Source organism: Trichomycterus rosablanca, chromosome 8 (assembly GCF_030014385.1).
Source record: "Trichomycterus rosablanca isolate fTriRos1 chromosome 8, fTriRos1.hap1, whole genome shotgun sequence".
Classification (NCBI taxonomy): domain Eukaryota; kingdom Metazoa; phylum Chordata; class Actinopteri; order Siluriformes; family Trichomycteridae; genus Trichomycterus; species Trichomycterus rosablanca.
In genome coordinates, this window is record NC_085995.1 from 20,940,347 (window position 1) to 20,967,438 (window position 27,092).

The 27,092-nt window shown below is 40.9% G+C and overlaps 1 protein-coding gene and 1 pseudogene across 1 annotated transcript in view; both read left to right on the forward strand.

Moving 5' to 3' along the window:
* ablim3 (actin binding LIM protein family, member 3) overlaps nucleotides 1–27,092 on the forward strand; it is an 81,224-nt gene that overhangs the window by 45,091 nt on the left and 9,041 nt on the right. The window contains exons 6-15 of the mRNA XM_062999621.1: nucleotides 125–212; nucleotides 4,272–4,402; nucleotides 7,071–7,226; nucleotides 11,425–11,454; nucleotides 11,576–11,705; nucleotides 12,798–12,896; nucleotides 14,673–14,723; nucleotides 22,006–22,137; nucleotides 23,562–23,632; nucleotides 24,534–24,687. Of these exons, the coding sequence (XP_062855691.1) occupies nucleotides 125–212; nucleotides 4,272–4,402; nucleotides 7,071–7,226; nucleotides 11,425–11,454; nucleotides 11,576–11,705; nucleotides 12,798–12,896; nucleotides 14,673–14,723; nucleotides 22,006–22,137; nucleotides 23,562–23,632; nucleotides 24,534–24,687 (1,042 nt within the window). The remainder of the gene's footprint in view (nucleotides 1–124; nucleotides 213–4,271; nucleotides 4,403–7,070; nucleotides 7,227–11,424; nucleotides 11,455–11,575; nucleotides 11,706–12,797; nucleotides 12,897–14,672; nucleotides 14,724–22,005; nucleotides 22,138–23,561; nucleotides 23,633–24,533; nucleotides 24,688–27,092) is intronic.
* Nucleotides 18,402–18,538, forward strand: LOC134319696 (U1 spliceosomal RNA; annotated as a pseudogene).

The window sequence follows — 27,092 nt, forward strand, 5'->3', positions numbered from 1 at the left end:
GAATTAACCAAGATGTAGTTAATGCTAATAAAGTTACACTTTTTTGAGTTCTTACAAATGCTGCCCTGTTTAGCTCAGATTTGCTGAAACCTGATTGATTGTAATCTTTTTTCTCACTATACAGGCTGGAGGGAAGCACTATCACCCCACATGTGCCCGCTGTGCCCGCTGTCAGATGATGTTTACAGAGGGAGAGGAGATGTACCTAACAGGTAAGGAAATGGTAAAGCTTGCTAAGTGCCGGCCGAATCAGTTTTGTGTACAGCAGAGGTTCTCTAAGTGGGGATCAGGTAACCCCTGGGGTCAGTGGTCATGTGGTGGTATGGAGTCCAAACCAGAATGAATGTTGAAATTAGCAAATAGCCATGGAGGTTAGTGGCCTATCATGTCCTTTTCACTTCCCAAATATGGCCAGCAGATGGGGCAGACGATTGACGTGTCAATTCCACTTAATTAACACCTGCACCTCATTGGCTGTTATTAATTTGCTCCAGGTGGAAGTGTTTTTAATTATCACAGTTTCCTTCTTCTATATTTGCCAGCTCCAGCTGTTGGCAACCTGCTTTCTTGAAGCCATGAGGCCGGACTCGGTCCAGTCCGGTTTTTGCTGGTATATGAAGCCAGCACAGTCTTTCTGGCAGTTTTTCAAGGAGTGAGTTGCTGGAAATACAGCATGATGGACCTACTCTGGGCAGCTGTAGATCCTTCAATCTGTGAGAAACATAACCACTTACAGTTAGAAGCCTTTACATTAAAATTAACGGCTCTTGAGCATCCTGTGCCTATGTGGTTATAAAATCACATCAGAATGCCATTAACACAGCTAATAAATATGTAAATAATGTAGCTAATGCTTGACCTCTCACACTTACACTCAGAGACCCTCGTTTGTCTGAAACTCAATGATCTGTTTAGTATTTTTTTTTTATAACCACTCATATGATCCCTCATATGATATTTTTGCTAGCAGCTGCTGGTCATTAGTATTCTTACCAGCGCATGTGTGTGCTGTCCTGAGATAATGAGACAACAGCGGTAGTCTGTTACACCCTAGTAAACATGCCCCAAGGTTAAAGAATCAACTTGGCCAATTGCTTTTAGCTTTATTGATTTGCAGATAGAGATTAGAGAGAGAATAACCTGTATTCAGAGCAAAATATGCACGAGGTGATTTTAATTCATATTAAATATTATTTATATTGATTCTACAGGCATTTGAGTGTGTCTTAATTGTTTGAAATGCTAGCTAAGGAGCTGTTTTAAATCCAGTGTCCTGGGACAGTAAAACATTTACCACTTTGTAATGTTGCCCTTCCTTCTCACCACACATAAATGACGTTTTGGCACCGAGGAGACCAAGTGATTTAGTGTTTCAGCTTTTATTTTGTCCCATTCCTCCTGCAAACACGTCTTAAGATGTGCAACAGTACGGGGTCGTCATTGTCTCATTTTGGTTTCAAAATTCTCCACACATTCTCTATTGGGGACAGGTCAGGGCTACAGACAGGCCAGTCCAGTACCCGTACCCTCTTCTTCCACAGCCATGCCTTTGTAATGTGTGCAGCATGTGGTTTTGCATTGTCTTGTTGAAAAATGCATGGACGTCCCTGGAAAAGATGACGTCTTGAAGGCAGCATATGTTGCTCTAAGATCTCATTGTGCTTTTCTGCATTAATGCTGCCATCACAGAAGTGTAAATGACCTTTGCCAAGGGCACTGATGCAGCCCCATACCAGATAGAGATACAGTATAAGATATAGATATACTTTATTTGTCATACAGTGTATCACAAAAGTCAGTACACCCCTCACATTTCTGCAGATATTTAAGTATATCTTTTCATGGGACAACACTGACAAAATGACACTTTGACACAATGAAAAGTAGTCTGTGTGCAGCTTATATAACAGTGTAAATTTATTCTTCCCTCAAAATAACTCAATATACAGCCATTAATGTCTAAACCACCGGCAACAAAAGTGAGTACACCCCTTAGTGAAAGTTCCTGAAGTGTCAATATTTTGTGTGGCCACCATTATTTCCCAGAACTGCCTTAACTCTCCTGGGCATGGAGTTTACCAGAGCTTCACAGGTTGCCACTGGAATGCTTTTCCACTATTCCATGACGACATCACGGAGCTGGCGGATATTCAAGACTTTGCGCTCCTCCACCTTCCGCTTGAGGATGCCCCAAAGATCTTCTATTGGGTTTAGGTCTGGAGACATGCTTGGCCAGTCCATCACCTTTACCCTCAGCCTCTTCAATAAAGCAGTGGTCATCTTAGAGGTGTGTTTGGGGTCATTATCATGCTGGAACACTGCCCTGCAACCCAGTTTCCGGAGGGAGGGGATCATGCTCTGCTTCAGTATTTCACAGTACATATTGGAGTTCATGTGTCCCTCAATGAAATGTAACTCCCCAACACCTGCTGCACTCATGCAGCCCCAGACCATGGCATTCCCACCACCATGCTTGACTGTAGGCATGACACACTTATCTTTGTACTCCTTACCTGATTGCCGCCTCACATGCTTGAGACCATCTGAACCAAACAAATTAATCTTGGTCTCATCAGACCATAGGACATGGTTCCAGTAATCCATGTCCTTTGTTGACATGTCTTCAGCAAACTGTTTGCGGGCTTTCTTGTGTAGAGACTTCAGAAGAGGCTTCCTTCTGGGGTGACAGCCATGCAGACCAATTTGATGTAGTGTGCGGCGTATGGTCTGAGCACTGACAGGCTGACCCCCCACCTTTTCAATCTCTGCAGCAATGCTGACAGCACTCCTGTGCCTATCTTTCAAAGACAGCAGTTGGATGTGACGCTGAGCACGTGCACTCAGCTTCTTTGGACGACCAACGCAAGGTCTGTTCTGAGTGGACCCTGCTCTTTTAAAACGCTGGATGATCTTGGCCACTGTGCTGCAGCTCAGTTTCAGGGTGTTGGCAATCTTCTTGTAGCCTTGGCTATCTTCATGTAGCGCAACAATTCGTCTTTTAAGATCCTCAGAGAGTTCTTTGCCATGAGGTGCCATGTTGGAACTTTCAGTGACCAGTATGAGAGAGTGTGAGAGCTGTACTACTAAATTGAACACACCTGCTCCCTATGCACACCTGAGACCTAGTAACACTAACAAATCACATGACATTTTGGAGGGAAAATGACAAGCAGTGCTCAATTTGGACATTTAGGGGTGTAGTCTCTTAGGGGTGTACTCACTTTTGTTGCCGGTGGTTTAGACATTAATGGCTGTATATTGAGTTATTTTGAGGGAAGAATAAATTTACACTGTTATATAAGCTGCACACAGACTACTTTTCATTGTGTCAAAGTGTCATTTTGTCAGTGTTGTCCCATGAAAAGATATACTTAAATATCTGCAGAAATGTGAGGGGTGTACTCACTTTTGTGATACACTGTATATACATATACAGATGAACAGTACAATGAAATTCTTTCTTCGCATATCCCAGCTTGTTTGGAAGCTAGGGTCAGAGCACAGGGTCAGCCATCATACGGGCGACCCTGGAGCAGACAGGGTTAAGGGCCTTGCTTAAGGATCCAACAGTGGCTGCATAGCAGAGCCTGGATTTGAACAGCCAATCTTCCGGTTGATAGTCCAAAGCTCTACCCACTACGCTACCACTGTCCCATGATAGACCCTGGCTTTTGGACTTGTTGCTGATAGCAGTCTGGATGGTCCTTTTTGTCATTTGTGCATGTAACTCTGTATTGTAGTTCCTGACAAAGGTTTGCCAAAGTAATCCCTCACCTCATGTGGTTGTATCAGCTATTGTTGAGTGGCGGTTCTTGATGCAGTGCCGTCTGAGGGATCGAAGGGCCTGTATTGTCATCTGAATAAAATGAGACACTATGGTAGGAGACCCAGGAGGACCCCAGCCAGACTGGAGTTTGTCAGAACTTACTTGAGGAAGCCACAATACTTCAGAGACAGCAATGTCCTGTGGGCAGATGAGCCCAAAAGACACTATACGGCCAAAGGTATCCAAAGTCTTGTAAGAATCCCCCTCAGAACACATAGAGGTCACTCTATTTAATACCATTTATTTTTGAACTGGGATGTCTGGTAAACTTAAGATCAGGTGTCAACATAGTTTCGTCCATGTAGACTCATCACTCATCAGTAGATTAACCCCATTACGATGAGTGCTGTCAAGTTTACAACAAATGCCCGGTCACCTTGAGCTGCTACTATTATACATCAATGAAACAGAAATGTGTAAGTCAGGACGTTGTCTGTGATCTCAGGTTCGGAGGTTTGGCATCCAGCGTGTAAGCATGCGGCCCGGGCAGAGAGGAAGCTCAGAGTACGTCATACCTCAGAGACGTCTATCTCTCCACCAGGCTCCAGCATCAGCTCACCCAGCCGAGTCATCTCGGTAAGTGACCGATCACAGTGAGAGAATTCGTTTACATTTTGTTGTTGACAGTTTGCACATTACTATCGTTAACGGCATTGTGTAAATTGTGCATCAGATTAATACGTGCCTGCAATTGACATGCAACCAGCACTATTGAAGCGAATTCTATGCTTAAATAATCATGCTGCATGTGAAAAAACACGGGCAAACAGGCAAAATCGAAATGTTAATTTGCTCATTTACTAGATACAGTTTTTTATAGAGCCTGTTGGTAAAATAGCTTGCATATTTGAGGCACTTTTTTGTATAATAAGGATAATATGTCTTGGATTATTAGAAGAATTTTTAATTAGATCTAAATTCAAATACATATTTTTAGATACTAAACAAAACAGGAGGGTTAAGGTGCCTCGGTGGTACAATGGTCTAAGACGTTAGCCCCCACCATTGATAGCTTGAGCTTGAATTTTATTGGTGCTACCAGCCTGGCCGGGTGCTCAACTTAGACAGTTGGTTAAATGGGGTTTCCCCTAATCGTCTTTCATTTTACATTTTACATTTTCTGCATTTAGCAGACGCTCTTATCCAGAGCGACTTACAGAAGTGCTTCCATAGTAAACATTTCATTTCTCAAGTTTTAGTAAACAACAGTCAAAGAACACGAATCTGCTGAAACCTGTTAGAACCAAAGTGGTTTTTTGTTTTTTTTCTTCAATAATGAAATGAAAAAAAAAATAATAATTTTGTAAATAGGTATAGGTCAGCTTAAGTGTTTAGTAAAAAGGTTGGTTTTTAATCGTTTTTTAAAGACAGCAAGAGACTCAGATGTTCGGACAGACAGAGGATGCATCTTTCTTGATGCATGTTCAACAATCCAGGTACACAAATCCACAAAGTTCCTACGGACCACTTCCACTGCCTCAGCAACCAGAACGCACGTGAAGAGGGATGTAACATCATACGAGACCATTGTTTCCTCCGTCTCCATGATGACGCCCTTCACCTTGTCCACAAAATCCTTTCAAACCCCAAAACACGCTACGGCAGAAATGAGTTCACCCTAAGGACCAGGTCCCTCGACACAAACAGAGTAACTTAGTGTATGCTGTTAGGTGCCGGGAGGATTGCCGGGAACTGTAAATCGTGGAAACTAAACAGCCACTGGCGAAACGGATGGCCCAACCTAGAAGATCGACCTCTTCTGGCCAGGACTCCGCGGTTTACATTCACCTGCAAGCCAGCGGCCACTCTTTTAATGATGAAGATGTGCAGATCCTTGACAAGCAGGAATACTGGTTTGAACGGGGAGTCAAAGTGGCCATCTGCGTGAAGAGGGAACACCATCTCTTAACAATCATCTTACAATGCCATGATAGGAGCTATACCCCAATCATATGTGAAAGGCACATATCTATCATTTGTGATTTACATATATGGGCACATATATGGTCATTTGTGATTTACATATGGACCTGATCACCGGTTTCATTGTTATGCTATGGGCGGTGATCGGTCGTTATGCAAATCGTCTGCATATAAGGTTGGCATATTCACCACCTGCTCAGACTGAAGAAGTCACTTGGATGAGTGATGAAACGTATCTCTACAACAAACTTGTGTCCAGATGAACTGATTCAACTTTGTGGATCCCTTAATCATCGTTTCAACAGTGTAGCAATTACTGTTGCCTGGTTGAGATACTGATACAGGTAGTGAAAGTACACATAGGGTGTAGCCTTACTCTCTCAATATGGTACAGATCTTTCTGAGAATTCACCACTAGCTGGGTTAAAAAGCGGCCAGAATATGCACAAGTGGCAGGTGCTAGCCTGCAGGTCTTCTTGGTTAGCATAGGGGTGGTAAAGCAATCACAGAGGGGAGTTGGAAATGATTAAATTTGGAGAAAATCTGTTGGCAAATGATTCTAAATTATCGAAGGTGGGCTCATCTTGTTAATACAAGTACGACAGCTATCTGGAATTCTGAACTCGAGTTTGAATCTCAGCACTGCTGACTGGGCGCCTTCGGCAGTGCCTGCAGTAGACAAAATTGGCCACTAGCCTGCTGTGTGGGAAAAGACTGTGCAGTCTTTGACACCTTCTAAGGACCGTGGTTAATAGCCTGAAGCACCTGTACAGAAGTGGAGGATCAGTGCGTGACTCTCCATGTGCAGGACTGGTGTCACGTGTGGATTCACAGAAGTTTAGGAAAATAAGAAAAGGTCGGTGGACTGCACATGCATCTGGGGGAGCGTGTGTCTGGCAAATATACCCTCCTCAGACGAGATTAGGGTCTCCAGCAGCGGAATACAAATTGGCTAGGCTGAATTGGGTAAAAAAAAAAAGAAAATGCATAAATAATATAGAAAAAAAACAGCTAGTAATAGCTATATTAACACAAGGAATTAATTTATGTTGTGTTTTTAATTCTAGTTTATTCCAGTTGTATTTATGGCACATTTTAACTTTCATGATGTCTGTAAATTTAATGTTTCGTTCTCACTGTGTGATGGAAAAAAACATTGGCTTCCTCAGAAGAAGTGAGAACTGGTGTAAATCGCTTCCACCCTGAAGGACAATGTTGTTTTTTTTAAGTCGGTGTGTGTTTGCACGTCTTGTTCTCATTGCATTTTGACATGTGTGTGAGTGTATGTGTGTGTGTGTTTGTCCTGTGTCCCTTTCTTCAGGCCAGACTGGAGAATGAAATCCTAGCATACAAAGATCTGGCCGCGCTGCCTAAAGTTAAGGCCATTTATGAACTGCAGAGGCCTGATTTCTTTTCCTATGAGGCCTGTCAAAGGTTCTACTCGGACGACGGGCTAGAACGCCTCAGCTATGGCGAGGTACTGCCTCAGTGGCGCTTTAGATCTGTGCTGCGTCGTTTCCCAGCATGCCGCTCGTAGCTTTAGAGCAGCTGACTCGGCTAGTGTAGCTTAGTGAAGCCTGGCCTTGTGTTCCTCACATGTGTTCTGTGTCTCGTCCATGTGTTTGTGTGATGCATGCTGAATAGTAAATAGACACAGTGGGTCAATGCTATTGTTCTTTCACACATCTGTCTGTTGAAATTGATCCCACACATCTGTCTATAGAAGATGAACCCACACACCTGTCTGTAGAAGTAGATCTCATACATCTGTCTGTAGAAGCTGATCTAACACATTTATTTCTATAAGCACTTTACACACATCTGTCTGTAGAAGCTGATCATACACACGTCTTTAAAAGTGAATCTTAAACATCTGTTTGTAGGTGCTGATAATGCACATCTGTCTGTAGAAGCTGATCATACACATCTATCTGTAGAAGCTGATTCTAAACATCTATCTGTATAAGCACATTATGCATCTGTCTGTAGAAGCAGATCCCACATATCCGTCTGTAGAAGCAGATCCCACATATCTGTCTGTAGAAGCAGATCCCACACATCTGTCTGTAGAAGCAGATGCCACGCATTTGTTTATAGAAGCTGATTTTACACATCTGCCATAAATGCAGATAACATACATTTGTATTCCTACACATCTGTCTATAGAAGCAATTCCCACATATCAGTCTGTAGATGCAGATCCCACACGTCTGTCTGTGGAAGCAGATCACACACATCTGTCTATAGAAGCTTATCCTACACATCTGTCTGTAGAAGTAATTCCCAATATCAGTCTGTAGAAGCAGATCCCACACATCTGTCTGTAGAAGCAGATTCCACACATCTGTCTGTAGAAGCAGATTCCACACATCTGTCTGTAAAAGCAGATCCCACACATCTGTCTATAGAAGCAGATCCCACACATCTGTCTGTAGAAGCTGGTTCCACACATCTGTCTGTAAAAGCAGGCTGATTCCACACAACTGTCTGTAGAAGCAGATCACATACATCTGTCTGTAGAAGCAGATCCCACACACCTGTCTGTAGAAGCTGATCTCACTCATCTGTCTGTAGAAGCTGGTTCCACACATCTGTCTGTAGAAGCTGATTCCACACATCTGTCTGTAGAAGCACATTACACACATCTGTCTGTAGAAGCATGTTCAGCAATTAGCAGCATTTAGCACAAGCAGATCCCACACATCTGTCTGTAAAAGCAGATCCCACACAACTGTCTGTAGAAGCAGATCACATACATCTGTCTGTAGAAGCAGATCCCACATATCTGTCTGTAGAAGCTGATCTCACTCATCTGTCTGTAGAAGCTGATTCCACACCTCTATCTGTAGAAGTAGATCACATACATCTGTCTGTAGAAGCACATTACACACATCTGTCTGTAGAAGTAGATCCCACACATCTGTCTGTAGAAGCTGATTCCACACATTTGTCTATAGAAGCACATTACACACATCTGTCTGTAGAAGCAGATCACATACATCTGTCTGTAGAAGCAGATCCCACACACCTGTCTGTAGAAGTAGATCTCATACATCTGTCTGTAGAAGGTAAACCCACACACCTGTCTGTAGAAGTAGATCTCATACATCTGTCTGTAGAAGGTAAACCCACACACCTGTCTGTAGAAGTAGATCTCATACATCTGTCTGTAGAAGCAGATCACATACATCTGTCTGTAGAAGCCAATCCCACACATCTGTTTGTAGAAGCAGATCTCACACATCTGTCTGTAGAAGCTGATCTCACACATCTGTCTGTTAAAGCGGATCTCACACATCTGTCTAAAGAAGCTGATCTCACAAATCTATCTATAAAAGCTGATCTCACACATCTGTCTCTAGAAGTAGATCCTACACCTCTGTCTATAAAAACGGATCCCACACATTTGTTTACAGAAGCTAATTCCATCTGTTTGTAGAAGCAGATCACATACATCTGTCTGTAGAAGCAGATCCCACACATCTGTCTGTAGAAGCAATTTCCACATATCTGTCTGTAGAAGCAGATCCTACACATCTGTCTGTAGAAGCACATTACACACATTTGTCTGTATAAGCAGACCCCACACATCTGTATGTAGTAGCTGATCCCACACATCTGTCTGTAGAAGCAGATAGGAGAGAAAAAGTTATATGCTTCAGACTTTGCAGCAACAGTTTAGGGAAGGCCCTTTCTTGTTACATCATTACTGTGCTCCTTTGCATATGAAGAACAGCTTGGTCTAAAAGACTGACCTGACATGAACTCAGCTCCACTGAACAGCTTTGGAATAAACTGGAACAGCAATTGAGGCTTTCTTGACCAACATAAGTGCCCTTCCATACAAATGCTTGTACAAGTGGGATGTCCAACAAGCTCATGGTCAGGTGTCCAAATACTTTTGGCCAGAAATATAAAAGGTCTAAAGAAAGGAATTAAATTGAGTACTACCTATGAAGTATATAAAGTATACTCGTTATACAAGGTTTCCAAAAAAAAGAAGACAAAACAGTCAGAAAACAAGCAAGACAACTACAGATAAGACTTGGCAGTCAGCCCCACTGTAGCATCTGTCAGCAGTAGCATTTTATGCCTTCCATTAGTATTAGTTCATCATTGGTCCACCAATCAGGATCTGACACATGACATCCAGAGCATTACCTAACTAGTAGACAGGTAGGAGGAAAAAAATGACAAACATAGCAAACACCATGTGCTGAAATAGATGTGTATCATAACGTATCTTCAGTCTATTATTATTCATCCAATCCTTGTCTGTTTTACCACTGCTTTATCCGATTCTTCACTGGGAGACAGGCAAGAAACACCCTGGGCAGGTTGCCAGTAAATCACAGCGCAAGCACACACATATTCATACCTAGGGGTAACTTAAGTATTTCTAATTAACCTCACTTGCAAGTCTTTGGACTGTTGGAGGAAGCCTAAGCACCTGGAGGAATCCCATGCAGACATGGGGAGAACATGCAAACTACACAGAAAGGACCCGGATCGCTCTACCTAGGAATCAAACCCAGGACCTTCTTGTTGTGAGGCGACAGTGCTACCCACCGAGCCACTGTGTTGCCCAATTATTATTATTATTATTATTGATAGTATTGTTATTATTATTATTAATTATCACTGATAGTATTGTTATTATTATTATTGATAGTATTATTATTATTAATAATAGTATTGTTATTATTTTTATTATTATTGATAGTATTATTATTATTAATAATATTATTGATAATTTTATTAATATTATTATTGATGGTGTTATTATTAATATTAATATTATTGATAATTTTATTATTAATTATTATTATTATTGATAGTATTGTTATTATTATTATTATTATTAATATTATTGATAATTTTATTATTATTATTGATAGTATAGTATTATTATTATTAATATTATTGATAATTGTATTATTATTATTAATATTATCTTTTGTTATTTATATTATTATTATTAATAATAATAATAATAATAATGTTATTATTATTGATCATATTATTATTAATATTAATATTATTATTACTGTTAATATTAATATTAGTATTAATATTAATATTATACAGTATAATTAAAGGCTAATGCTGCGCCAGTGTTTTGTTTTAACATGAGGGTCAGTGGTAAACTGTGGTAAAGTATTCTTGGCATGGCACTGACTTTAAACTCAAGCTTTAAATAGTTTCTCTTGAGGGTCCAGCCTTGATTGCTCTGGAATTTTCTTATTTATTTATTTATTTACTTATTTATTCATTTATTTGTTACAGTCTTGCAGGAATTAGCCTTAGCATACACTGCAATGCCATGTTAGGTATTTAGTAAAGTGTAGAAAGGCATGTTGGCACAGGAAAAAATAGCTGTAGCTGCCAAATCATGTCTTGCCATCACCAAAGACTGGGCCTTTAGGATAAACAATGACTAATGCATGTCTCTGAAATCTGACAAACTACAACTAAACAGCTCTGAGATGTAATGTACTGATCACTATTTAGAAACAAATATGTCTCAATATGATTGTTTTATTCTAGTAACCAAATAAGGTTATTAGCAGGCAGCCATTAATTTATTTAATGCCAATGGGATAAGCATACATTTTAGCATTTCAGTGTGTCCTAAACTTACTCTTTTTTTGCCCCCTTCCTGTTGTTCTCTACAGTCTCTGGGTACACTCTCTCCTTATTCACAGGTAATTACTCCTGCCTAATGATCTTCTGTTTCACCACTGTAGTAATATAATGTAGTAGTAATATAATACAAGATGGTGCTATAGCCATAACTTAACTCTTTGTGAACATTTGTTTGGGAAGGAAATGTATGACAGTGTTGATCTGAGGCAGCGGAGGTCCTCCAGTCCTGGCTACATCGACTCCCCCAGCTACAGCAGACAGGGCATGTCCCCTGTACTACCCCGCTCTCCACAGCACTACTACAGATACGGTGAGTGATCGCACAGTGCTTGGAAGATGCATGTGTGTATGAAAACCTTGTGTCTAAACTCACTGTCCATTTTATCAGCTCCACTTACCGTATAGTAGCACTTTGTAGTTCTACAATTACTGACTGTAGTCCATCTGTTTCACCCTTTTCTTCAATGGTCAGGACCACCACAGTGTAGGTATTATTTAGGTGGTGGATCATTCTCAGCACTGCAGTGACACTGACATGGTGGTGGTGTGTTAGTGTGTGTTGTGCTGGTATGACTGGATCAGACACAGCAGCGCTGCTGGAGTTTTTAAATACTGTGTCCACTCACTGTTCACTCTATTAGACACTCCTACCTAGTTGGTCCACCTTGTAGATGTAAAGTCAGAGACGATTGCTCATCTATTGCTGCTGTTTGAGTTGGTCACCTTCTAGACCTTCATCAGTGGTCACATGAGGATGCCCACGGGGAGCTGTTGGCTGGATGTTTTTGGTTGGTGGACTATTCTCAGTCCAGCAGTGACAGTGAGGTGATTAAAAACTCCATCAGCACTGCTGTGTCTGATCCACTCCTACCAGCACAACACACACTAACACACCACCACCATGTCAGTGTCACTGCAGTGCTGAGAATGATCCACCACCTAAACAATACCTGCTCTGTAGTGGTCCTGGGAGAGTCCTGACCATTGAAGAACAGCATGAAAGGGGGCTAACAAAGTATGTAGAGAAACAGATGGACTACAGTCAGTAATTGTAGAACTACAAAGTGCTTCTATATGGCAAGTGAGTGTAGAAACAAGGAGGTGGTTTTAATGTTATGGCTGATCAGTGTATATCTTTGGCATTAAACACAACAAGCATGTCCATGTTCAACAAGCACCCTGTCCATGGTGTTCCTGCCTGGCAGGCAGATTATCCACGATCTTAATGAATAAAAAATTGAATATATTTGGCACTGTATGGTTTCCAAATCTGAAATACACACTGTCTCTGGTTGCTTTTGTATGTGGGTAGGGAAATGTGTGATCTGACTAACTGAAGGAAACATCTTCTTTCATTCATGCTGTGCTTCCTTCACTCTCGTTGGCTGTTGGCTTGGCACAGGCACGGAAAGTGGCAGGAGCTCGCCCTATTACCCACAGCTGGAGGCCAGGTGTAGCACGCCCACCACCTATCAAGCGCCGAAGCATTTCCATGTGCCAGGTATGCCACAAGGCCACAGCTTTGCATCATTTACCGCTCTCTATTTTTTGATCCATCATGCTCAGCCAGAATTCTATTTACATACACTGTTTAGTGTCGTTATGGCTTTTTTTTTAGCTGTGTTTGCTTCTGTCTTTTTCTTTCCTTATGTTCTGCTTACACCACTTTGTTTCTGTAAACACATGGCACTGGGTTTAATGGTTTGGCATGTGGTCGTCTGGGTACTTTGGTTTTCTTCCACCTTAAAACATGTCAGTAGGTGGATTGGCTATTTTAATTAGCCCTATGTGTGAAAATTAAAAATCTGTGCGTTTCAACTGAAATGAATTGGCACAATGTCCCTAAGTGTATTCCGACCCAAAGTAACTCCAATCGGGGGAAAACAAATTTCATGAACAAATAAATGGCACACTCTATGGTCAAAAGTATGTAGACACCCATTCTAAATGTTAAGTTCAGGTGTTTTAGCCACACCTATTGCTAACAGGTGTATAAAATCAACTGTATTAATTATTTGTTACCAACTTTGTGGCAGTAGCTTGGCAAAGGCATGACTGCGCCCTTGCGCTCAAAGCTAGCTCCATAAAAATATTCACTCCAGTGACCTGACTTCAACCCCAATGAGCACCTTTGGAATGAATTGGAATGTCACTTGTGAGCCAGGACTAAATGATACAGACCTTCTCCAATATTTGAAGCTTTTCTAAAAGAGTTGAGGCTTATTCCATATAAATCCCTGTAAATTTGGAATGGGGAATCCAAAAAGCTCATGGTCAGGTTTTCACTTATTTCTGGCCATATTGTGTATGTATTACTATACAGAGACAGCTGTAGCACAGCTGGCAGAGTGCATGGTTACCACACAGCAATAGTGTTCTTGGAACCTGAATTCAAACTTATACTTACAAGGCAGTTACTACTACTACTATACTTACTACTGCCACAAAGTTGGTAACAAATAATTAATACAGTTGATTTATACACCTGTTAGCAATAGGTGTGGCTAAAACACCTGAACTTAACATTTAGAATGAGTGTCCACTAGGGATATAACGATACACTCTACCCACGATGCGATGTGATTCACGATACTGGGTTCACAATACGATTTTTTTCCTGATTTTCTGAACTGAAATTGAAGACAAATTATGATAAAATTTTCTTTTATTATTTCTCTTTTAAAAAATAAAGTAAAATACTGTATTTGTGATTATTTTTTATTTATCTAAATCAGGGGTTTTCAACCCTTTTAGGCATGCGCCCCCCTTCGTGTGCCAAGCGCGGCTAGCGCCCCCCTCGCACCACGACCCCCTCCCCTTGGTGAGTCAGCGTTCAATCGCGTACACCAAGCGCGGCTTCCGTCACGCCCCCCTCCCCTTCATGAAGCACGGCTCAATTGCGGATGCCAGGCTCGGCTCCTAACGCACCCCCCTGCCCTTGGTGACACACAGCTCACACCCCCCTCCCCTTCTTGCGGCGCAGCTCAATCTCGTGTGGTTATTAACTGTCATGTGGTGCATCGTTACATCACTAGTGTCCACATACTTTTGAATCCACCACAACCCTGATCAGGATGTAGCAGTTAATGATAGGAAATTTACAAAATATAATTAGGATTGGCAATAAAAACACTGAAAATGGTTTTTTTTCATACTATCAGTTAAAATTAAAGCTTGATCAGCTTTGATTGGATTTTTTAGAAAGTGTTCTTGTCCACATAATTCCTCTTTAACCTCTCCTTTTCACCTGTCAACTCTTACTCTTCTTTTTTCTCAGCGACAGGAGAGCCTAACATCTACCGGAAGCCTCCCATCTATAGGAGACATGGTAGAGTGTGCTTGGTCGCCCCAGTTGTCTCTGTTGTGGTCTTGAAGCTAATGGGAAATGTGTCACACTAACAGTTTAAGATTTAGCATCTTTTACTTTTAGAGGTATAGTTGTGAAGAAGAGTTGTAGTTGTTGTTTAGATATACACTGATCAGCCATAACATTAAAACCATCTCCTTGTTTCTTCACTCACTGTCCATTTTATCAGCTCCACTTACCATTAAAAAGCACTTTGTAATTCTACAATTACTGACTGTAGTCCATTTGATTCTCATAATATCTTTTTAGCCTGCTTTCACCCTGTTCTTCAGTGGTCAGGACCCCCATAGGACCACCACAGAGCAGGTATTATTTAAGTGGTGGATCATTCTCAGCACTGCAGTGACACTGACATGTTGGTGGTGTGTTAGTGTGTGTTGTGCTGGTATGAGTGGATCAGATTAAATACCGTGTCCACTCACTGTCCACTCTATTAGACTCTCCTACCTAGTTGGTCCACCTTGTAGACGTAAAGTCGGAGACGATCGCTCATCTATTGCTGCGGTTTGAGTTGGTCACCTTCTAGACCTTCTTCAGTGGTCACAGGACGCTGCCCATGAGGCGCTGTTGGCTGGATGTTTTTGGTTGGTGGACTATTCTCAGTCCAGCAGTGACAGTGACATGTTTGAAAACTCCATCAGCGCTGCTGTGTCTGATCCACTCATATCAGCACAACACACACTAACACACCACCACCATGTCAGTGTTACTGCAGTGCTGAGAATGATCCACCACCCAAATAATACCTACTCTGTCGTGGTCCTAAAAGAGTCCTGACCATTGAAGAACAGCATGAAAGGGGGCTAACAAAGCATGCACGGACTACAGTCAGTAATTGTAGAACTACAAAGTGCTTCTATATGATAAGTGGAGCTGATAAAATGGACAGTGAGTGTAGAAACATGAAGGTGGTTTTAATGTTAGATATTAGATATTGTTTTTGACAGCTGAGAAGAATCCTTTTCCACCAACTTGGTGCAAGTGCTGGTTCTGATGCTAGTACCCTATTTACAACTGTGTAGTACTTTCTATTGCTAAGAAACTGATTATTAATGGTCAGAATTTGTTCAGTAAGAGAACTAAAATGCTTCATATTGAGAACCATTCATGTCAAAGGCTTAAATTATCTATAAGTTCATGAGAGGATTTGTCATTACATTAATTTATTGACTATTATAATTAACTAAATGGAAGCTGTCATATTGTCAGTCATTTAGTTTATGTTTGTGCTCCTAAAATAAAAAAATGGTGGTGCATAAAAACACCATGGTTTTGTGGACAAGTTAGATTTTCAGTGTGGTGTCTATGTGTCTACAAATAATTAAGGACAAATGAGCTATGTGGAGATTTTATGTGGAAATGTTTAAGCCTTATTCAAGGTGCATAAATGTGAGCTCGTATTTTGAACAGCATTAAGAGATAAATGCATGACAGTATTGTAGACTGCGTGTGTGTGTGTGTGTGTGTGTGTTTCTTGTGTACAGGAAATTTAGTGCATGTGACCAGTTTGTGCATTACAGGCTTGTGACATTTTATTTATATTGGCTAGCCATTTTTAAGCTAAAATACAGTATATTTCCTCACAAATATTTGTACACAGTGATATGAAAGCAAAAAGATTTTGAATTTCAGAGCTAAACTGCAAAAGTCTGAAGGTCTTTAAGGGCATGAAGAATATGGCATCTGATACAGACATTTGAATTTCACATCATTTCAATACTAGTGATGAGTTGAATGTGTTGCAGCACACAGTTCATAGAACCCCAATTAATATGCCTATGCTAGGCCGCTCAGGTGGCGCAGCGGTAAAACACACTAGAGCTGGCATTTTAAACTCGTTGGCTGGGCTGGGCAGCTACATGAACAACGATTGGCTTGCTGTTTATACAGGGTGGGAAGCCAGATAGGAACCTCATAACAAATGCAGTTGCGACCTCTGCTGGCTAATTGATGGATCAATGCATTGATCAGGGCGTGGCTCTCCGTACACAAAAGCTGATCCGCATATGAACTCGCCTTGTGTGGGTGAAAAGGCTAGTGCACACGTGTCGATGGGGGCGTGTGACAGTCTCACTCTTCTCAATCAGCAGTGAAGATCAGCATCAGTAGAGAATGCAATAGGGTAATTGGATACGACTAGATTGGGAGGAAAATAAAAATAAAAAAATTAAATGCCCATGCTAACTGGATGCTTAAGGCACCTGCAGTTGGCACATATAAATCAACACTAGACATCCAAGCAATGGATGGTGAATCCTGTTTTCTTCAAGGCCCTGTAAAGTTCAAGACCCTTTGGAAGTTACGTCTTCAAGTCTTCTTGAAAACTTAAAGAACATCCTTAAAGAAACCTCCAAAATTTTGTAAAGTGACCTGAATATGGCAGCTCAGAAATGCTCATCATCCAGGCTTCCTAATGTATAGCTATATATAGCTGCGTTCCTCCATTCCTCATTTCTTTGCTTGTTTCTGCTACCAAGAACATCCGCATAGCATGATGCGCCCACCACCGTGTTTCACTATAGGGCTTTTCAACAGAAATAGTGCCTGCTGTTCTGCCCACAGAGATCAATGCTGATCTTATTTTGCCAGATTTTAACTAATCAGACTATCAGACAATATTTTTCTTTATGTTCTGTAAGTATCCTGCAAGTAAATTGGTTAGTTTTATTTACTCAACAGTGGTTTCCATCGTACTACTTGGCTCTAAAGGCCTGATTGATGAAGTGCTGCAGACATAATTGGTCTTCCAACAGGTTCTCTGCTCTCTGCATGGGTCTTTTGGAATGACTTGATAGTGGTAGCCTAGTGGGTAGAACTTTGGGCTATCAACTGAGAGGTTGAGAGTTGGAATCCCAGCTCTGCTTTGTCTCAAATGTGTTACACAGACTACTGGAGTTGCTCCACACCAAACTTGTCAAACCATGTAATGCAGCCACTGTTGGGTCCTTGCGCAAGGCCCTTAATGCTTTGACCCCAGCTTTCAAACAATCTGACATATGCAAAGAAAAGATTTCCTTGAACTGTACATCTGTATGTGTATATATGACAAATAAAGGCATTCATTCTACTATTATATTCTGATAATGGACCTTCTTGCCCAGATGTTGAATTTGGCTGAATGCTAACGAGGGAACATAACATAGACAAGGGTGAATTAACATATCACAAGCCTGTAATGAATTCTTCACGTAGAAGTTTTGTTACCCATATGGAGGGCAGAAAAGGGAACAGATGCTTAGTAAAATAATTGAGTGTTCGCTTTTAGAATTTAGCAAACCTTGCTAATCTGAGCCACCAGAGCTCATACAGTTTACAGCTTGTGTAATTTAATTTAATGTGGGTAACAAAATACTGTATAATCTTACAAACCTTTCCTCATAGGATACAAATAACCCTCCATGTTTCTTTTCTCCCTTTTTATTTCTTATTCCATTCATTAAATTCCTTTTGCACTTCTGCTGTACCTTCCCTGATCAACCATTTACTCTGTAAGTATTATTTCTCCCTCTACCACCATACATATTATACAGTATACTAGTATACTCCTAGCTGATCATGGAATACACATAGGGATACACATCTGGACAAAGTCTTTGCTTAAAGCTGCTTATGAAGCCTGTATTAATTTTAATTAATTAGATACTTACCTGACAGGGGCGAGACCATGATCAAGAAGGTGGTGCACTCCAGTTGTGTTGACCACTGCAAATTCTCCAAATGTGGGAATCTCAACTGCATAATTTCTGATAGTGGGGGACTGCTTTTACTTTTTTTTTGTTTTTAGGGACAATGGTAGCCTAGTGGGCTATCGATTGGAAGATTGTTGGTTCGAATCCAGGCTCTGCTATGCAGCCCTGCACTCTGACCCCAGCTTCCAAACAAGCTGGGATATACAGAAAAATATATATATATACACCGATCAGCTATAACATTAAAACCACCTCCTTGTTTCTACACTCACTGTTCATTTTATCAGCTCCACTTACCATAGAGAAGCACTTTGTAGTTCTACAATTACTGACTGTAGTCCATCTGTTTCTCTACATACTTTTTTAACCTGCTTTTACCCTGTTCTTTAATGGTCAGGAGCCCCACAGGACCACCACAGAGCAGGTATTATTTAGGTGGTGGATCATTCTCAGCACTGCAGTGACACTGACATGGTGGTGGTGTGTTAGTGTGTGTTGTGCTGGTATGAGTGGATCAGACCCAGCAATGCTGGAGTTTTTAAATGCCGTGTCCACTCACTGTCCACTCTATTAGACACTCCTACAATGTAAAGTCAGAGATGATCGCTCATCTATTGCTGCTGTTTGAGTTGGTCATCTTCTAGACCAGGGGTCAGCAACCTATGGCACGCGTGCCAAAGCTGGCACTTGAAGCATGTTTGCCCGACACGCTGATTGGTAATGGTAAAAAATTTTTTTATTTCATGCTCAGGGCTGCGCCTTATTAGTTGGATCCGTCCTTACACCCTATGCCATATGCTCACTCCCTTGATTAACCTTAACAACAATAAATTACTCCACCTTAACCGCCTCCACCTATGGCCAGTTAAGGTTGAGCAATTTATGCCAGTTAAGGTTAATCAAGGTGTCAGGAGTGAGTCAGCTTTCAGTTTCGTGCAAAACGTGGTATAGCATGGCTGCTAATCGCGCAAAAGTGGATGTTCGTTCAATTCAACAAGACTGGACAGATTTGTATGTATTTATTCAACAAAAAGACCGGCCTGTGTGTGCTATGTGCTGTGAAAGCATCGTTTGTCGCACCTCAAGTGTGCGCTGCCATTTTGAGACAAAGCACCAGAGCTGATGATGCTGATGATGCTGACAAAATGGAATCAATCAAACGAGCAATTTCAAGGTACAAGAAACAGACGAGTGTTCTTTAGAAATGTAAGCCATGGTAAAAGTTCACCTCATGTACACCACAGATGGATCATCTTTGCAGAGAGTCAGTGACAAGGATCACACTGACATGTAAGTTTAATTAACTAAATAGTTGGTTTATGTGACATACATAGAAACAGTTTGTGTTATATGATGTATTCCATGGCACACTTGGTACTTCATCTTCAGTTAATTTTTTTTAATCGGCACAGAGTACAAAAAAGGTTGCCGACCCCTGTTCTAGACCTTCATCAGTGGTCACAGGACGCTGCCCACAGGGTACTGTTGGCTGGATGTTTTTGGTTGGTGGACTATTCTCAGTCCAGCAGTGACAGTGAGGTATTTAAAAACTCCATCAGCGCTGCTGTGTCTTATTTACTCATACCAGCACAACACACACTAACACACCAATACCATGTCAGTGTCACTGCAGTGCTAAGAATTATCCACCACCTATATAATACCTGCTCTGTAGTGGTCCTGTGGGGGTCCTGATCATTATAGAACAGGGTGAAAGCAGGCTAAAACAGTATGTAGAAAATCAGATGGACTGCAGTCAGTAATTGTAGAACTACAAAGTGCTTCTATATGGTCAGTGGAGCTGATATAATGGACAGTGAGTGTAGAAACAAGGAGGTGGTTTTAATGTTATGGCTGATCAGTGTATAATGAGGTGTTGGGAGAGAATGTTTCTTTCCAATAAAGACTCACTAGTTCCAGATGTGTATTCTTGTTATTAGATCACACATGCCTCTCTGCAAGATTAGTCTGCCCAAGTCTGTGTCTACACAAACTGTATCTCAGTCTGTACATACTCCCTGTCTCTGTCTTGACATACTGTATGGCAAGATGTCCATGTCCATGTCTCTGTCTGTTGATCATACTGTATGTCTCTGAGTACAATTTCCTACACCATCAAAAGCAACTTGAAAACACACTGACAGAAAGAGGTCTGACAGACCCAAAGCTACAACAGCATCAAAAGAAAAGTGGAATCCAGTAGCACACCAGCGCAGAGATTCTGAGCTCCCGGGTTCGAATCTCGGCTCTGCTACCCTATAGCAGGCACAGTTGGCTAATGCATGCAGCAGACAAATTGGCTTCCAGTCTGCTGGGTGGGAAAGACGGACTATAAGCTCTCTCTATAAAGTCTCTCAGACTGGACCAATTACTTTTCCTCCCGCCCTCATTTCCATATTCATATTCATATTTACATTTATTTTTTTACATGGGGTGTCCCACAACTCTTGGTCAGGTGTTCAGTACTTTTACCCATATAGTGCAGTGCAGTGGTTCTCAAACTTTTTAGACCAAGTACCACCCATTATCAAACCAAAACTTCCAAGTACCACCTATGTTTCTCATCACAGAACCACATATGGCACACATTAATTAGGGGTGTGTGTGTGTGTATATATGCAGTTACCACTTACCATGTCAGTGAGAGGGGTGCGCCTGTTTAGTCTTATTGGAAGCACTCATTTTTAACCATCGATTCTGAAAAGCGAGAGACCTACTGATAACGTTTCGGAAATTTCGAGATGGAAACCGCGAACGTGAAGTATAGACATAATAAAGTACGGTGTCTGCGTAGCCCCGAATATTTTTAAAAACACATTAGTTTTAATACAATTTGTTTTAATTAAACTGATTTTATTAAAACAGAATTATAAGAACTTTGAAACAGATTTTATTAGTAATTTACACATTTAGTTTAATATTATTTTTTTTATTTATAATTATTAAATTATTTATTTTTTTCGGTGCATGTAATTACTTTTCCCAGATTACCTGGCGTACCACCTCGTGCTGCTTCAGTTTGAGAACCACTGGTGTAGTGTATGCCAGTCTATGATTCTTCATCTACATACTACTGTTCCTTTCTGTCTGTCCTACTTTTCACTCCTTCACTCGTTCATTCCTGTATTGTCTGTGAGTGTGAGTAATTTGATGCTTACAGTCTAATTATACTGTAGTATTTGGCTGTCATACTAAAATGAATACAATTAGTCCTGGCGTAATGTTTTAACAGCAATTTATTGTGTTTATGTACACGGACTGACCAATACTGGGATGTTTTGCTGCATACTGTGTGAATAGCTTAGCATGAACAGCAGTCAAAAGTGTGCTACTGTGCTTTTCATTTCAAGACTGCTGATTCATTTGGAGCCTTTTTAGCAGAAGTCAATAAAAATATCTTCAGTAGTGACCGTGGTTAGCCTCCGCTTCGTGTCCATGTGTGTGTGTGTGTGTGTGTGTGTGTGTACTTTAATCTATAAGAATGGAGGGACACATTTAAGGTCATTTGCTATGTTTTTCAATCTGTAATGAGTTCTTCTGTCCTCTTTGTGCAGATAATAATAACGAAGCCACGAAGAGCAGAACCAGCGAAGATATTCTTCAGTCATCCAAGTTCTCGGCCTATTCACCGGAGCACTACCAGCATTCCCCGACTGATTATTACCAAAATATCGGCTCTCCTAAATGTAGGTAACAGTTACGTGCTTATGTAGCAAAGTAAAAGAAAATCTGACCTCTGTATGTGCTTGTTATTCCAAAACAATTAGCATTAATTAGCATTAATATACACCGATCAGGCATAACATTATGACAACCTTCCTAATCCTGTGTTGGTCCCCCTTTTGCTGCCAAAACAGCCATGCAACTGTGATGCTCTGTGTATTCTGACACCTTTATATCGGAACCAGCATTAACCTCTACAGCAATTTGAGCTACAGTAGCTCATCTGTTGGATCAGACCGCCGGCCAGCCCACACTCCCCACGTGCATCAATGAGCCTTGGCCGCCCATGACCCTGTCGCCAGTTTACCACTGTTTTTTCTTTGGATCACTTCTGATAGATACTGACCACTGCAGACTGGGAACATCCCACAAGAGCTGCAGTTTTGGAGATGCTCTGACCCAGTCGTCTAGCCATCACAAATTGGCCCTTGTCAAACTCGCTCAAATCCTTATGCTTGCTCATTTTTCCTGCTTCTAACACATCAACTTTAAGGATAAAATGTTCACTTGCTGCTCAATATATCCCACCTAATAACAGGTGCCGTGATGAAGAGATAATCAGTGTTATTCACTTCATTTGTCAGTGGTCATTATGTTATGCCTAGTCAGTGTACATTTATGAGTTGAGGCCATGTCTTGAACTATAGTGGATGAGAAGTGATTATGAGACAGTATGGCAGGGCCAATGAGGGTCAACATTTATTAAACAGGAAATTAGATAACGTGCAAAAAGAAAATACATTCAACTACAAATATAAGGCAAACTGGTTTACTGGTTTTAATGCATGCAGGCGTCTCCCACCTTGAAAGCCCCTGTTTACATAGTCTACTTTTCATTGTGTTATCTATTTTGGAAGGCTTGGTTCCATCTAATTAAAAGCGATTGCGTAATTGACATCTGAGCTCGAATTATAGTTCAATAGAGTGGGTTAAAGGTGCATCTGGACTTGCAGGTCTTGGCATGCTCGTTGTCGCAGTGCATTCTGTGACTTGTTGTATCAACAGAGTTTGTTTTACATACTGGCAGGCCGGATGTAATTGTACCTCGGTCCGGATGTGGCCCGCGGGCCTTGAGGTTGACATGTCTGTAGTGTGGAAAACATGGTCGGGACTCTGAGAATGACATCTCATGATGGTACCATGTAACTGAACTTCTCAGGACACCCCATTCTACTGCCAGTGTTTATCTAGTCAGTGTTGTCTAAATTACTAAACTGAGTATTTCGAAGGCTTTAATTCTATTTCATTATGTTCATCAGTTCAGTATGCTTATTTAAGGGAAATCTGCACAGATATGAAGGAGTAAACATTCACTTTAATGTACTGCTAAGCTTTATGTCCTCTGATCTTCACCATCTTCTTACTCATTTTCTTTCTTCTTGTACAGCTTTACGTGTTCCTCGGAGAAGATTCTCATCCGGAGGAGAGGAAGATGGTTGGAATCATGGCCTTCAAAGAGTATGCCATTTATCTGTCTCGCTTTGTCTTTATGTAGACCAGTAGCAAACCCATAAACCTAGTCTTCTCTATCCCTTACAATTACTGACTGTAGTCCATCTGTTTCTCTGCATGCTTTGTTAGCCTGCTTTCATGCTGTTCTTCAATCGTCAGGACTCTCCCAGGACCACTACAGAGTAGGTATTATTCAGGTGGTGGATCATTCTCAGCACTGCAGTGACACTGACATGGTGGTGGTGTGTTAGTGTGTGTTGTGCTTGTATGATAAACACATCACTGTCACTGCTGGACTGAGAATAGTCCACCAACCAAAAACATCCAGCCAACAGCGCCCCGTGCGCAGCATCCTCTGACCACTGATGAAGGTCTAGAAGATGACCAACTCAAACAGCAGCAATAGATGAGCGATCGTCTCTGACTTTACATCTACTAGGTGGACCGACTAGGTAGGAGTGTCTAAAAGAGTGGACAGTGAGTGGACACGGTATTTAAAAACTCCAGCAGCGCTGCTGTGTCTGATCCACTCATACCAGCACAACACACACTAACACACCACCATCATGTCAGTGTTACTGCAGTGCTGAGAATGATCTACCATCTAAATAATACCTGACCATTGAAGAACATGGTGAAAGGGGGTTAACAAAGTATGCAGAGAAACAGATGGACTATAGTCAGTAATTGCAGAACTACAAAGTGCTTCTATATGGTAAGTGGAGCTGATAAAATGGACAATGAGTTGGTGGTCGGTGTACAGAGATGTTATACCTAAGAAACATCCGGTGTGAATTGGTCCTCAGATCCAGCAAAGCAGCAGCCAGTTTGTGATCACTGCTATCCGCCCTACTTTCTTAATGTTATTCCTTAAACCCCTTTTGTTTTCCGTTTTGTTCTCTTTTAGATCCAAGGTGGGATTGGCAGGATGATCCTGAAGGAGGAGATGAAAGCACGCTCCGGTTCTTATGACAATGACCCTTGGGGAAGCTCCCGAAACTCCCGCACAGGGAGCAAAGAGACGCTGCACAACACCAGCTACAACAACACCATTAATGGTTGTAAGTGCATCAGCTGCTAGTGATCAGTAGTAGTCAAGGTGGATATTTTCAAAAGGGCTAATTATGTCAGTCTAAAAGTACTGAAAAATATGATGAAGCTTTTTTGTTTATTGTGTAAATTCTTTAATTTTGTTTTTTAAATACAGTGGTACCTTGTAACTCAACGTCCACTAAACTTTGTCGAGAAATTTGTACCTTTAAACTCAACGTGTTCAATTTCTTTTAAAAAAAATATATTTATTTAATTTAAAATAAACAATAAACAGCTACTTTGTTCAGCGCTCGGCTTGAGCGGTGCAGTAAAACATCATTAGGTAACGCAGCGGTAAAAATACACGCTGCAACCAGAGCTGGGATCTTGAATACATCGTATCGAATCTCAGCTCTGCCTTGCCGGCTGAGGCTGAGCGGTCACATGAACAACGATTGGCCGGTTGTTCAGGTGGGCGAGACTAAGCCGGATATGGGTCTCTCTCTGTCAGACTGGTGCAATTGTGACCTTTGCTGGCTTATTAGAGGCACCCACACAGAGATGAGGAAAGAGTGCTCTTAGGGTGTGTCTCTCCGTACACAACGCTAGGTGGCACAACATTTGTCAATGTGTGGGTGATAAGATGCATACGGCACGCTGCCCACGTGTCGGAGGGGGCGTGGGTTAGCTTCGATCTCCTAGGTCAGAGCAGGGATCGGCATAGGTGGAGAGGAAGCATGACGCAATTGGACGCGCTAAAGGGGGAGAAAAAGGGGAGAAATTGCATTAAAAAAAAAAAAAAAAAAAAAAAAACCTGATCAAAGTGTGAATATGAGACGAATCTGCATTTGTGTGAAATAACTGTCAGCTTCACTCTAAAAGCATTCACACGTATCTGTGTTTAGCTGGATTTTCCTCACTGTTTCACTTTTAAACCTGTGTTATAGCTCGGGGTTCTGATAAATTGTAAGAATCAGCTTTTTTTCGAGAGTCTAAAACGCTCAGCGTTAAAATGCAGTGCAAAAGATAATGTGCCGTTTCTCATGTTAATGCGCCTTTACTGAATGGAATACGATCATGGAATTCCAAGATCAAGCATCTCCTCGATTAGAAAGGAAACAATTAAGAAATAAAGGTACATTGCAGGTTTTATTGTATTTTTAACTCTTTTCAATTGTATTTAAGTGTTTTTATGTTATATTTGTGTTATTTTAAGTGTATAAGTGTCAAAAACACTTATACACTTTATACAAATATTTGTCTGCTATGGTAATACAACAGTTATTACTGATATTTAATCAGCTGGGTAGGGTTGGCTGAATTCCACATAACAAAATAAAAGACATACAGTAGTACCTTGAAACTTTACGTCAATTGGTTCTGGGAGTGGTGTTGAGTTTAAAAGGCATTGGGTTTTAAGGTATTTGTTCCCATAATGATGTATGGGAAACCTGTTAATGCGCTCCATGTTCCCGTGGAGCTGCATATATTTTAGGCTAATATCAAATAATGGGGTTGTTTTTGACACATACACTGAAAATAACACAAATAAAATATAAAAACACTGAAGTACAATTGGAAACAGATAAAATCAATAAAAAATACAATAAAAGCTGCACTTCACCTTTATTTATTAATTGTTTCCTTATGCTTTTTAATCATGGAGATGCTTGATCTTGGAATACCGTATTCCATTCAGTAAAGGCGCGTTCACATGAGAAACGGCACATTAGCTTTTGCACTGCTTTTTATTGATAAGCGTTTTAGACTTGAGCTGTAACACAAGTTTAAAAGTGAAACAGGAGGAAAATCCAGCTAAACACAGATACATGTGGAGCTTTCAGAGTGAATTTGATGGTTATTCCACACAAATGCAGATTCGCACTTTGATGACGTTTTACTGAACAAAGCGGCTGTTCATTGTAATTTTGAAATTAAATAAATATTCAACTGAACATGTTGCTTTTAAAGGAAATGTTGAGTCTAAGTGTTCAAATTTCTCGACGAAGGGCGTTGAGTTTCAAAGATTTTGAGTTTAGGGGACATTGAGTTACAAGGTACCACTGTATTTAAACGTAAATGTATCAAATCTGTCTTCAATAAATGTACAGAGAGTAAAAGTAACTTCTGATTGCTTTTAAAAAAACAAATCTGAATATGGATGGCATGCTAGCACAGCAGATAGTGTTGGCGACACACAACTCTAGGGTACAGGGTTTGAACTCCAATTCCAGTTACTTTGCCCCAATTTTGGAACTCATTTTGCTGATATTTATTACAACTGAACAGAAAGCATTGTGTCTAATACTAGTACTCTAGCACCATCTAGAGATATCGCAGTTAAAAAATAAAATGCTGTCCAGAACAGTACTCCTAAATTGGACTAATCCAAAGGTTGCTGGTTCAAGCCTCACTACTGCCAGGTTGCCAATGT